Raw genomic sequence first — 12192 nt, 5'->3', positions numbered from 1 at the left:
GTTCTCCCCGTCACTTTCAGGTACACCAATCAGATGTAGATTTGGTCTTTTCACATAGTCCCATATTTCTTGGAGGCTTTGTTCATTTCTTTTTGCTCTTTTTTCTCTAAACTTCTCTTCTCACTTCATTTCATTCATTTGATCTTCAATCACTGACACCCTTTCTTCCAGTTGATTGAATCAGTTACTGAAGCTTGTGCATTTGTCATGTAGTTCTTGTGTCATGGTTTTCATCTCTATCAGGTTATTTAAGGACTTCTCTACATTGGTTATTCTAGTTAGCCATTCGTCAAATCTTTTTTCAAGGTTTTTAGTTTCTTTGCACTGGGTTCGTACTTCCTCCTTTAACTCAGAGAAGTTTGATTGTCTGAAGCCTTATTTTCTCAACTTGTCAAAGTCATTCTCTGTCCAGCTTTGTTCCATTGCTGGCAAGGAGCTGCGTTCCTTTGGATGGGGAGAGGTGTTCTGATTTTTAGAATTTTCAGCTTTTCTGCACTGCTTTTTCCCCATCTTTGTGGTTTTATCTACCTTTGGTCTTCGATGATGGTGACGTACAGATGGGGTTTCGGTGTAGGTGTCCTTTCTGTTTGTTAGTTTTCCTTCTAACAGTCAGGACCCTCAGCTGCAGGTCTGTTGGAGTTTGCTTGAGGTCCACTCCAGACCCTGTTTGCCTGGGTATCAGCAGTGGAGGCTGCAGAAGAGTGAATAGTGCTGAACAGCAAATGTTGCTGTCTGCTCGTTCCTCTGGAAGCTTCATCTCAGAGGTGTACCTGGCCGTGTGAGGTGTGAGGTGTCAGTCTGCCCCTAGTGGAGTATGTCTCCCAGTTAGGCTACTCGGGGGTCAGGGACCCACTTGGGCAGGCAGTCTGTCCGTTCTCAGATCTCAAACTCCATGCTGGGAGAACCACTGCTCTCTTCAAAGCTGTAAGATACGGACATTTACATCTGCAGAGGTTTCTGCTTCCGTTTGTTTGGCTATGCCCTGTCCCCAGAGGTAGAGTCTACAGAGGCAGGCTTCCACGCAGTTTGAGCTTCCCGGCCACTTTGTTTACCTGCTTAAGCTTCAGCAATGGCGGGCGCCCCTCCCCCAGCCTCGCTGCCACCTTGCAGTTAGATCTCAGACTACTGTGCTAGCAATGAGGGAGGCTTCGTGGGCGTGGGACCCTCCAAGCCAGGCGCGGGATATAATCTCCTGGTGTGCCATTTGCTAAGACCCTTGGTAAAGCACAGTGTTAGGGTGGGAGCGACCCGATTTTCCAGGTGTTGTGTGTCACAGTTTCCCTTGGCTAGGAAAGGGAATTTCCTTCCCCCTTGTGCTTCCTGGGTGAGGCGATGCCTTGCCCTGCTTCAGCTCTCACTTGTTGGGCTGCACCCACAGCCCGACACACCCCCGTGAGATGAACCTGGTACCTCAGTTGGAAATGCAGAAATCACCCATCTTCTGTGTTGTTCACGCTGGGAGCTGGAGGCTGGAGCTGTTCCTATTCAGCCATCTTAGTGCCACAGTAGTGCTTTCTTCTTAGGGATAAAAAACAAAGGTATACATTATAATTGATGATTACATTTTTACTAAATGCAGCAAGGCCAAGTTCAATTTCATTTAATTCAGCAAACTGTTGCATGCCTCCTATATGCCGAGTCCTAAGACAGGTGCTAGGGCATAAGATGAACAGATCATGGTCCCTGGCCTCAAAGTGCTCTCGCTGCTAGCTTGAGAATTTGAGCCTTGGGGAGCACCTGAAGGCTTGTGTTCCTTCTGCTGGCCCCACAGCCAGTGAGATCTTTTGTAGCGTGAATAGGAGAGAGAAAAGCGTGGCCACAGAGCATGGACATGGTGGGCAGACAGGTCTACGTCGAAACTCCTGCTCTCCTCTCTGCCTTTGCAATGCTGAACATATTACATCCTCTGCTTTCTGATCTGTAAAATGGGAATAAGCCATACTTCGGAGTTGAGAGGACTAGACCAAGTGATGTCAAGCAACTGGTTGCCACCTGACCCTCTGTAAAGTGTTCTGTCGCCGAGACTGTGGTGGTGATGATTACTGTTATTAGTACTAACCTGCTGCTGTACCTCTGTTTTCTTATAGCCATGGAGCCCATCACCCAAGACAAACGTGTCTCTCAGGGCCATAACGGAGACCTGTACTTCTCCAACGTGATGCTACAGGACATGCAGACTGACTACAGTTGCAACGCCCGCTTCCACTTCACCCACACCATCCAGCAGAAGAACCCTTTCACCCTCAAGGTCCTCACCAGTAAGTGCAGGCCCCTGCCTGGGGGCTGGGGGCCAGGGAAAGAAGCCCACTGACCCCACCCAGCCCTAGGTACCTGAGTCTAGGGGGAGACTTGTCCTTGAGGCTGAGCTAGAAATCCTTCCAGCTCATGGTGCCTGAGCCACTTCAGCTGCTCTTAAATGATCTCTCTTGATTGTGAAACCTTGAGTTAAACTTGGTCCTGCTCTAAGTCAATTCTTCTTAAATTCTGGTGGGAATCAGAATCACCTTAGAACTTGGCAGCGTACCCAGAACCAGCCTATTGCACCTCAACAGCCCTGAGCCTCTTTGTTCTTTATGAGCCCTCCAGGCAATTCAAGTGCACCCCAGAGTCTGAGAACCACTGCTTCCAGTGGTCATCTAGAACCCCTCTCCGGACCCAGCTTGATTATTTCTTTTATTTCTTCTCATTGCTTGGTTATATTTATTTCTACAAGAAACCCATAGCAGAAAATATGAAAATTAGTGGAGACACCAAAATAAATTGTATTTGATTCTGTAATATGTATATGCTGAACCATATGGAATCGCTATGTTTGTAAGTTGCAGGCTTATGTTTTAGTTTTATTTGTTTTCATTTCTATTCCCTGATTCTGTTTGACTGGTACAAAAGCAAATCAGCATTTCCTGAACCAAGGGAGAGAGAAGCTTAGTCAGAAATGTTCTTCTTGGCAAGGACAAAGCAGCCTAGAGCTTTTGCTGCAAAGTCTCAGCCCACTCAGGACGTTGGAAGTTCTCTATGTTGCTGTACACCTTGGATTTGTAACACGCCTTCCATAAAGGAGCCCCCCAGAGAATAGACCTTAGCCTGGCTCATACTGTGAGTGTTGTTTTCGATGCTCTGGACAGTGAGGATTGTCGGGGAGGCCAGTAGAGATCACCATGTGGGTGCTGGCAGTTTGCAAAGGTCAGAGAAAATAGGCTGACCCTGGCTTCCTGGAGCCCCTGCAGAAGTGGTGGACAATGGCTCCCCAGGTGGATGTGGGTCAGGAGAGGTTCGGGCAACATCACTTCTCATTCTGGACAGGTAGGGGGTGTAGCCATTAGCATTCTCTTTCTTCCTTCCCATCCCTGCTGATGATGGAGGCAGGTGGTCCTGAGAGCTGACACAGCCCCATGCTCCATTTTCACCATGGCACAGAGGTGGATCCAAAAGGAAGCAGCTTCCTTTTTTCTTCTCCTTCTCATGGTTTTTTTCTTTCTTTCTTTCTTTCTTTCACCTTTTCATTTTCTTCCTTTTTCTTTTTCACTTCCTTCTTTATTTCTCCTCCCTCTTTCTTGTTCTTTCTTCTTTTCCCTCTCTCTGTTCTGTCTTGGAACTCCATTCTGCCTCCCTCTAATCACCGCCTCCTGCCTCTGCAGTGTCCCCACGCACTGATCTGCGTTGGTGCTGGGCTGCCGAAGGTGGTAGCCGGCAGGGTTGCCTGACACCTGCAGCAAGCCCCTCGCATTACTGGCAGGGTGACCTGGCTTCACTCTGCTTGCTCCCCCGTCCCTGGCTTTCTCATTCCTGACCCAAGCCCAGGGAGACCCCTTGGAGGAGAAAGTTGGTTTGTCTGCAGTGTCTCCTCAGTCCTGCCAACTGGCTAGGCTGGGGAGGACAGTGTGATCTGCCCAGAACCTCAGAGTGGTCTCAGCAGTCAGGACAGGACTAACAGCATTGGCAGGGGGAGGAGCAGGGATGTCAAGAACAAGATAAGATGCTCGCTGAGCTGAGACTGGACAGCCATCAGCGTCACCACCAGGGCCCCTCTCTCCCTGCCCGGATGATGCTGGAAGTCAGCCTGCTGCTTTTGGAACTGAGTCAGTTGACCTTCTGCCATCCTGGGCAGAGCCCATCACTGTCACTCAGAGTAGAGCAGTGGCCAAGCGATTGAGGTGGTAAAGAGTCTTCCTCTGTAGAATTAACTAACTTCCTCTGCAGTTAGAGATTTAAACAACATGTTGAAGTTGGACTTTCCAGAAACAATCTTTTCTCTACCAGAAAAAGTAAGGGATGTTTGTTAATGCTTCATTTCTGGGTCCTCTATTCCACTGAAAACTCTTTCCTCTGAATGGTGAGAAACCCCCTAGGTGATTGGAACAGAGCACCATCAGCTTCCTGGAGTTCTCCCAGGGGTAGCTCTGGCTAGGAGCAAGTTCTGGGCATCTGAGCCAGCCCAGAATTGGGCACAGTTGCTTAAAATAGCACATTGGTGCTCTCTCTACTTTCCTTTCTGGAGAGGACACAGGCTTTCTCTTGTACCTTCAGAACCAGGTCTGGGGTTGGAGGCAAAGCAGTCAGGCAGGGGCCGCTTCAAAGGCCCTATTCTCACCAGGCACTCTTGTCACAGCTTGCCCATTTGGGAAGAAATAAATCTCATCATGTCCCATTTTCATTACCTGCATTGAAGGAAGCTGACAATGGTATGTAATGCAAAATACTGGGCAATCTGAGATCATTTTTAAAACCTGAGATGCAGTCAAAGATAAGCAGTGGAGTTGGGCTACAAAGCTGGGCCCATCCCACTTTGCCCATGCTGTAACAGGTGCTGGGTGCCTCCTGATGCAATAAGAGGCAACTGTGGTAAGCGAGGAGGGTCCTCCCTGAGGCAGACACCAGAGCACACCCCTTCTTCCCCCTGATGTCTAAATGACCTTCTTGGAGCAGTCAAATAAGTTTCCCTGAATTTCTCACATGTGCTCCAGAATTCACAAACCATGAGGTCAGTTCTGGGTGTGGGCTACTTCTCTGGAGAGAGATAGGTTGCATTTCACCTGGTGACATGGGAGCATGAAGGAAGGGCCGTGTCATCTGTGTTTGCCACCATCCACCCCCAGGAGAGGAACAGAGTTGCCTCCCAAGACCAGCTGCAGCCCCGACCTGCCCTTGGGCCAGCCCATCTCTTCGTTACATTGTGGATTAGTTCCTGCCTTTAGCTCCAGATGGATCCAAGCAGACTTCCCAAACAGGCTGGGTCTTTATAACAAACCCCATCTTAGGAGAGAGTTTTGAATAATGAAAATCGTCCTACCAGGTGGTAAGCAGATTTGGGATGCAATGCATTGCCAGTCCCAGAAAAAGACTCTCATACCTCTTGCAACTAGTTGTAACGGGATTGGATCTGTCGTCAAATATGCAAATGTTTTGGCAGAGCCCCTGTTGTCCCTCAGGCAGTTGGATCGTGTTCTGAGCTCCGCAGGGCCATCTGCTTGGCTTCCAGTCAGCTGCACCCCACCCCATTTTAGTGCTGTCACAGTTTGAACCCAGTCGCTGGGAGGGAGCGGAGGTAGAGAGGGAAAAGCTCCTTTAGGACACTGGCGTGATGATGTGTCCTCTTCTGAAATGTCTTTCTCACTAAGGAGTAAATGCCACAATTACCTAACGTTGGAACTGAAGCCACTGATCTTGCTCCATAAGGAATGTCTTCAATCCTGCATAGTCTAGAGAGCTTCGAACCTCCAGAATGTGCAGCAGGACTTTCCTAGTCTGAAGTGTAGAACTCACAGCTTGCACTTTCTCCTGTCCCAAGCTCCATTTCTGAATTCTAAAGCCTGAACCTCAGGGATGCTCTCCCCACCTCACTGAACCACTCCCAGCATCCTCTTACAAGGAGGGCTTTCTGCCAACAGAGACATCTCCAAGATCATAGTGGTACCCACCTGGTCAGACTCCAGTGACACATGTTGCTGGGTGTGGCCAGGGCCCCTTGGCCCCACTTTTTTGGTCAATGACCTCCTCCCATTTACCGCCAACCCCCTGCAGCTTAGCTTCTGCCCAGGCAGGACTTTGCTCTTCCCCGGAGCTCACTAACACTCCTTTCTCTTTAGCTGCTCCAAGAGCTGGCCTGACCCAGAGTCCTGGGAACTGAGGATTTTGATAAGAAGGAGTTGTTCAAAAGACGGCTACAGGACACCACTAATCCTTCTCTCATTTGTTTGAAAATATAGCAGGACCAAATAATTAAAGTTCAAACCTAATTTCTTTAATTTAAAAAAAACCATTATTTTATTATTGCCTTCTTTTGCAGGATTTAACCTTTTTTTTTCTCCCTTTGTGGGCTGTTTTGTGTTGCTTGTTCTTCACTGAGCGTATTGCCTTCCCAAATATGCCGTGTCTTTCCTTTGCAAAAGACCACTGCTGCCCTCCTCGGTTGTTTTTGTGGCTTTGCATTTGTTTTTTCTCTCCCCGTTTATGCCTCTGTGACTTCTCCATGGCCTCCTGTTTGCTCACCCTCTTTTGTTTATTACAGACCACCCTTATAATGACTCGTCCTTAAGAAACCACCCTGACATGTACAGTGGTGAGTCGCAGCGGTAACCTTGGGAGTAACCTTGCCTGTGCTAACCCCAGTTTGCCTAACTTGACTGATACCACATCATTAACTCCTGCTGGGTGGCAGCTGGCCCAGCCAGGGTGCCAAGATGACACCTCCAGAAGGCTGCCTGCCAGGAGGCAGTGTGGGGGTTTGCGATGGCCCACCTGGTGGTGTGGTCTCCTCTAACAGGCATGCCTGAAGTTGCTGAATTCTCAACAAGTTGTTCAAACCAGGGTAGGATTTCAAAAAAACTTCTTGAAAAGCAGAAACTTTTACTGAAAAGTAGAAGCTTAGGAATCAGGGATGGACGGATGGAGAATATCTTAGAACAGGTGAGTTCCGTAGTGAAGAGGAAACAGGAAGTCTGGTTCCCATTGGTAGTTGAAAGAACACAGAAAGCTTGTTAGTATGTTCAGTTAACTCTTACGTGTCTAGATAGGAATTGCCTGCTTTGTAATCTCACCTTAGTTACAGGGAGTACCATTTCACAGCGAGGTCCCATGTCTCTTTAAAATCCATCTGGGCAATAGGAGTAAGAGTCCAGCTCTGAGTTCTCTTTCAAGATGAGTATAAATGAGATGAAACCATCCACTGTACCCTCTCACCTGGGCCTCTCCCCTCCTCTGGTAGTGTATGCAAATCCAGTGCCCACCAGTCCACACTTGCGAGATGCGGAACAATTACAGTGAGGCATGGTTCTAACTCATCACACAGCTGGTTGCTCAGTCTGATTAATAAGGTAATTGGCTGTTTCCACACCTGAGTTACCCCTCACCATGGCTCAAATATGTGTTATTTTCCCTGAGCAGCCAGAGGCACCATCATTTGCTGGCTCTGGTGAGGCAGCTGGCCCCCATCATTAGTTATGCCTCAGAAACTGAGGCTGCAGGTCTCCAAGGGACATCGCTGTGGGCTGAAACAGATAGGAAGTGTCTGCACTGCGATGTGCTAATATAAAGGATGATGAGTGACTGGAGTAGGGGATGGGATGAGGGAGCGGGAGTCAGAGAGAGAGGCAAAGGCTCTAACTTGGCACCAAGCAGCTAGAACCACACTGAGATCCTGCCAAAGAGATTTACTACCCAAGGAATCAGGGGACCTTTGTTGGATTCTAAGCATTGTTTGTTTTCAAGATAATGGGGCCATCCACTATTGTGTTAAGAGCCCCAGAGCCCTGGTATGGAATGGGCCTTGTTCTAAATTGGATTCCAGGTAATCTGTTATAGGAAGTATTCTGTAAGCCAGAGTGTATCAGAGCCAAAAGGTCCCTTAGAGACCATCTGGTCTAAGTTCCTCACTTTATGGAAGATAAGTCATGCAGGGGAACATACGCATAGAGTTGTTTTATCAATGGAATAAGTTCGAGTGATTCTGGTCACTTAAACCAGTTTGTGACCGTTGATCAAACTATTCTTGCACGAGAATGAGTGGGAGTTATGAGACCCATCCAGAACTAGGAAACAAGCAAAGCTTACAAGAGTTGATGTGGAGATTGACCCCTTGTCCTCAATCCAGGGTAGGATGGAGTTGACCCAAGTATGAAGCTGCTGGAAAGGGTATAAAGTCAAAGGAAGACATATTTTGAACACAAGGCAGCTAGGCTGATGCTTCTAGCAAGATATCAAAGGGAAAAGGAAGGAAGGAGGATGACTTCTTTCTGGAGTGCAGGCATCTGGACAGAGAGACTTGATGAAAAGTGCCCAGTGCATCTGTTTGGCTCTGAAATATGGCATGTTCTTTTTGTAGCAGGAGGGCCACCCCATACTTCTATTTTGTTTTAGTGATTTCTAGAGTGGATTGGTATCCTCTGAACGTTGCCAGGTGCCCCCTGACCTGCTGAGTGGCAGGAGAATCTGGTCTGAGATTGTAACTTACCACTTAGGGTTCACCCAGGTGAGGAGATTAAGCAGGTGGTTAAGAGTGTGTGCTCTGGGGTAGACTGCCTTGAATTAAATCCAAGGTCCGGGACATACCATTGAATGATGCTGGGTAAGTCATTTAGTCTCAGAACTTTAATGTTCTCATCTGCCAAATGGATGTATTACCTGTCTCATAGGATTGTTGTGAAGATTAAACAGGATAATGTGCTTATGGTTCCTAGTATGTGTTGGGCACATTCTCGATACTTAACAAATGTTACCCATTATTGGTTTTAAAGGGAATGGTTTAGTGTTGACTGTATCCTGGATAGTTCCTCTATGTTTCTGAAGTTAAGAAGGACACAGAAAACTTAAAGAGAAGCCAAGGGGAGAAAAGCAGGCGCAATTATATGAAGAAAGTACCATAGAGGGAGAAATTGTAGGGCAGACCAGAGAAACAAAAGCTGTTCAGATCCTCAGCTGTGCTGAGAACTGCATAAGAAGAAAAGCTCCAACTACTGCATATGGGATTTGGGTTAGACTTACAGGAGAAATTTCCTGGCGCTGAAAGGTATCAAATATTACAAGACAAAGAGTTTTTCCTATCTTCTGGGGTTGTTCGGTCAGCCATTCCTAGAGTGAGAGAGGTGGATGAGATGCCAAGAATCTGGCCCCATGAGTCTCTGGTTCTCAATTCTGAGAATCGAAAACAGCAAAGTGGTCTGGATGTAGGATCCAGATGCCCCTAAAAGCTGTTTTTGGCAGAGGTCCTCAGATACGTCTGATTCGTTGAACCCTCTTGTCCTGTTAACACATAGCATTTGACAGAGGGGGGCAACTAAGATTGTCAGCAATCTTGGTGTTTCCTCCGAAGAGATGATCAAGAGGCATTTTTCATTGGACCTTTAAGGCCAACATGGTCAAGACATTGTCATCTGTTGTCTGCTCGCTGACCATATTCCCCCAGAAACCCATGAGCCCACTCTGAGCCACAGCTTACGAGAGCAGGAGAGGACTGGCTGTCCCTGGGCAAGAAGTCAGATGGGCCTGTGAGGGAAGCTCTTCCTGAATCCACACAGTTATGAGCTTTAGCATATGAACTCTGAGTTTGATCAGGCATTAGGTCAGACCCCACTCTGAAGATCAGGGCGAATAACTAATACTCTCCAGGGACCCCTGCCTCCATGATGAAAGAGGGTGTCCCATGATAAGATGAGACAGTCATCTGCCACCATTTAGAGTTTCATCTAGTAATCACTGTTGTCTTAGAGTTTTCCTGTCTCTACTTCTGCAGGGAAGGAAATTAGGCACCCTCCTTGAGAACAGTGGCTCTCAAAGCCACCAGCTATATTATCCTTCCTAAATTTTCATATGAGTTCCTCCTGCTGCAATTGACTGCATTTCTTCATAACCTTTCCTTTAGGGCCGTCCATCTCATTCCTTAATGATACTGTGTCCCCCAAATCTTCTTCAAGTTTCCATGCCTTTAAGAATCCAACTGAGGTGCCTTCAGAGCTGCTGAATTCCCTCCTCAGCTTCTTTTTCTCCACCTTGGGCCTGAGTTTTTAAATAGCCACTGAGGAGAGATGGGATCTTAGCTGAGATAGTGAGAATAGTAAAACATAGTGGAAGAGTTTCACCAGAGCACCTCACCAAGACAAAAATATCTTTCTCCTTTACCTCTTTTGCCCTTGGGTTTTCTTTGGTTTGAATAAGAAAGATATTCCTGAAGCTGACTGTCAGAAGTAGGAACAAGTGGGATGCCCATCTTTAGACAGAGAGGCAATGTAGAGTGGGTGGAAAGCACAAGTTTTTGGTGCTAAATGGCACATAATCAAAAACATAACTAGCTTGTAACTTTGGGCAAGTCTGTTGACTCCACTGAGCCTCAGTTGCCTCTGCTGAAAATGGGGATACAACCCTCCAGGTTTGCTGTGAGGATTAAGCATAAATGGTGGTGTGGTTGGAGCTGTCAGCACAGTGCATGGTCCCTAGCAAACGTTCACTGAATGGTGGCCCTGATTAGGACCTCTGACTTTTAGGATGCTCTCCCCTTTTTTTGAACTTTGGCTTTTTTCCAGTAGCTTCTCCTTCTTTAGGATAATTCTATTGTTGCTAGCCCACATCCTACAAACGCAATATTGCTATAACCTTTTTATAGTGACAGTTACAGCACGTCAAGGCACCCACAGCGGGACTCTGTGCTAAATTTTCTTCCTTCCCATCATTATTGCTTTGCTGGGTTGTGTGTGCTCGTGGTGTCACATGTTATGGTGTAAATTAAATGTCCATAGGGTCACAGATTGGTTTCTGCAGATTTCGTCCGAGTGTGGAAGGAGTGTGACGACTGAGCTGGGATCTCTTCCACATAATCCCAGGGTTCCCAGCTCTCGACGGATTCACCAACCTGACAACAGAGCCTTCTGCCCTAGAATCTCCTTTCCTCATAGTGCCCCTGCGTCTTGGTTGTTTTGGTGATTCCCTGACGGTGGGTGGGAGGAAGCTGTTGGTGTCAGGCTTCCTTGGTGCTGAGAATTGGATGCTACAAGAGTTATAGATATAGATGATAACCAATTAACCACATAATGGATTAACCCCTTCAGTAGTCACTATTGTAATGTGTGTGCTGGTGGGACAGATGAGGCATCTACAGAAAAAGAAATAATATGGGTTAAATTGCTGCCTTATTTTTTGTTCTTTTCTTCCCCTTCAATCCATTCACCTCATAAACCTTTGTTGAGCATTTGCTGTATGCCGTGTATTGTACCATCAGCCTAGTTACCCTCTGCACATGTTTCATCCTTTCTTCTTTTGACAAAAAGATAAAATAGAAGCAAACTCTATGAATTGCACTCTACTGGTACCAAGGGAGAGAGTTGAGTGCCCCAGAACAGGAGCCCCACTGGTGCAGCCAGGCCCCAGCAAACCCAGCAAGCTCCTTTAGGAAGCACCAGTTACATGGGGATAAAGTCCCCCCGCACTCTGTCCTCACTCTACCAGCACCGATTCACCCGTTAAACCCTGGATAACCGTCTTCATCCTCACCCCAGGTGTCTCTGAGGCCTCCCAGCTCCTGGCAGCCCTGCCTTCCCTCCACCTCTCCCCTGTCCAGCTGAGTCTAAGACTCCTTTAAACCCATGGGTGGGCTCAGCTTCTATTTTTGTTTTTAGCCATTCTTGTGTATGATCGTACACCTTGGCCAGGAGGTACTTCCTCCAGTTTCCCTTTTGCCTTGGGATTTCCAGATAGAAAATTCTTATTCTTTTCCCTTCCATCTTACCCATTCCCCTAGAGCTATACAAAGAGCTCTGGGGGAAGAGGTGAGGCTCGGGGAAGGTGGGGTTCACTCTGTCATGGGTGGATCCATGCTGGCACAACCCTTCTACAGAGAAACAACCATCCTGAAAATGCCAATCTCTGTGAGCCACCTGGCCTTCAAGACCTGCATGAATCTCATTGATTTCAGACCCATGACTGTTCCAGCCTAGTTGAAGTATAGATCACCTCCTCCAACTTGGCAGCCACTTTTCTCTCACCCCCTCCCCGAGCAACTCACATGTAATTACTATTCCCCTCCCCAGCCGTCTTCCCAAGTCATTAGTGAGGAGGCAGAATGGTCTTGGCCCCAGAGTGATTTCCTGTCATCTCTGCTCATTAATTCTCTCCATGTCCTTGCTAAGCCATTAATAACTCCCCCTGCATTTCTGATTGTTTGTGCAGGCTTTGTGACTCCATCCCAGCACCTTGTTTTCAGGGTCC

The 12192-nt window shown here is 47.4% G+C and overlaps 1 protein-coding gene across 3 annotated transcripts in view; it reads left to right on the top strand.

The window, feature by feature from the left end:
- NFASC (neurofascin) overlaps positions 1-12192 on the top strand; it is a 199198-nt gene that overhangs the window by 136165 nt on the left and 50841 nt on the right. For all 3 annotated transcript variants that reach the window (XM_011957760.1, XM_011957762.1, XM_011957761.1), the window contains one exon: positions 2088-2258. In XM_011957760.1, coding sequence (XP_011813150.1) covers positions 2088-2258 — 171 coding nt within the window. The remainder of the gene's footprint in view (positions 1-2087; positions 2259-12192) is intronic.

This window comes from Colobus angolensis, unplaced genomic scaffold (assembly GCF_000951035.1).
Source record: "Colobus angolensis palliatus isolate OR3802 unplaced genomic scaffold, Cang.pa_1.0 Scaffold449, whole genome shotgun sequence".
In the NCBI taxonomy this organism is placed as follows: domain Eukaryota; kingdom Metazoa; phylum Chordata; class Mammalia; order Primates; family Cercopithecidae; genus Colobus; species Colobus angolensis.
Note: the sequence above shows the minus strand (reverse complement) of the source record. Positions and strands in the feature narration are given on the sequence as shown.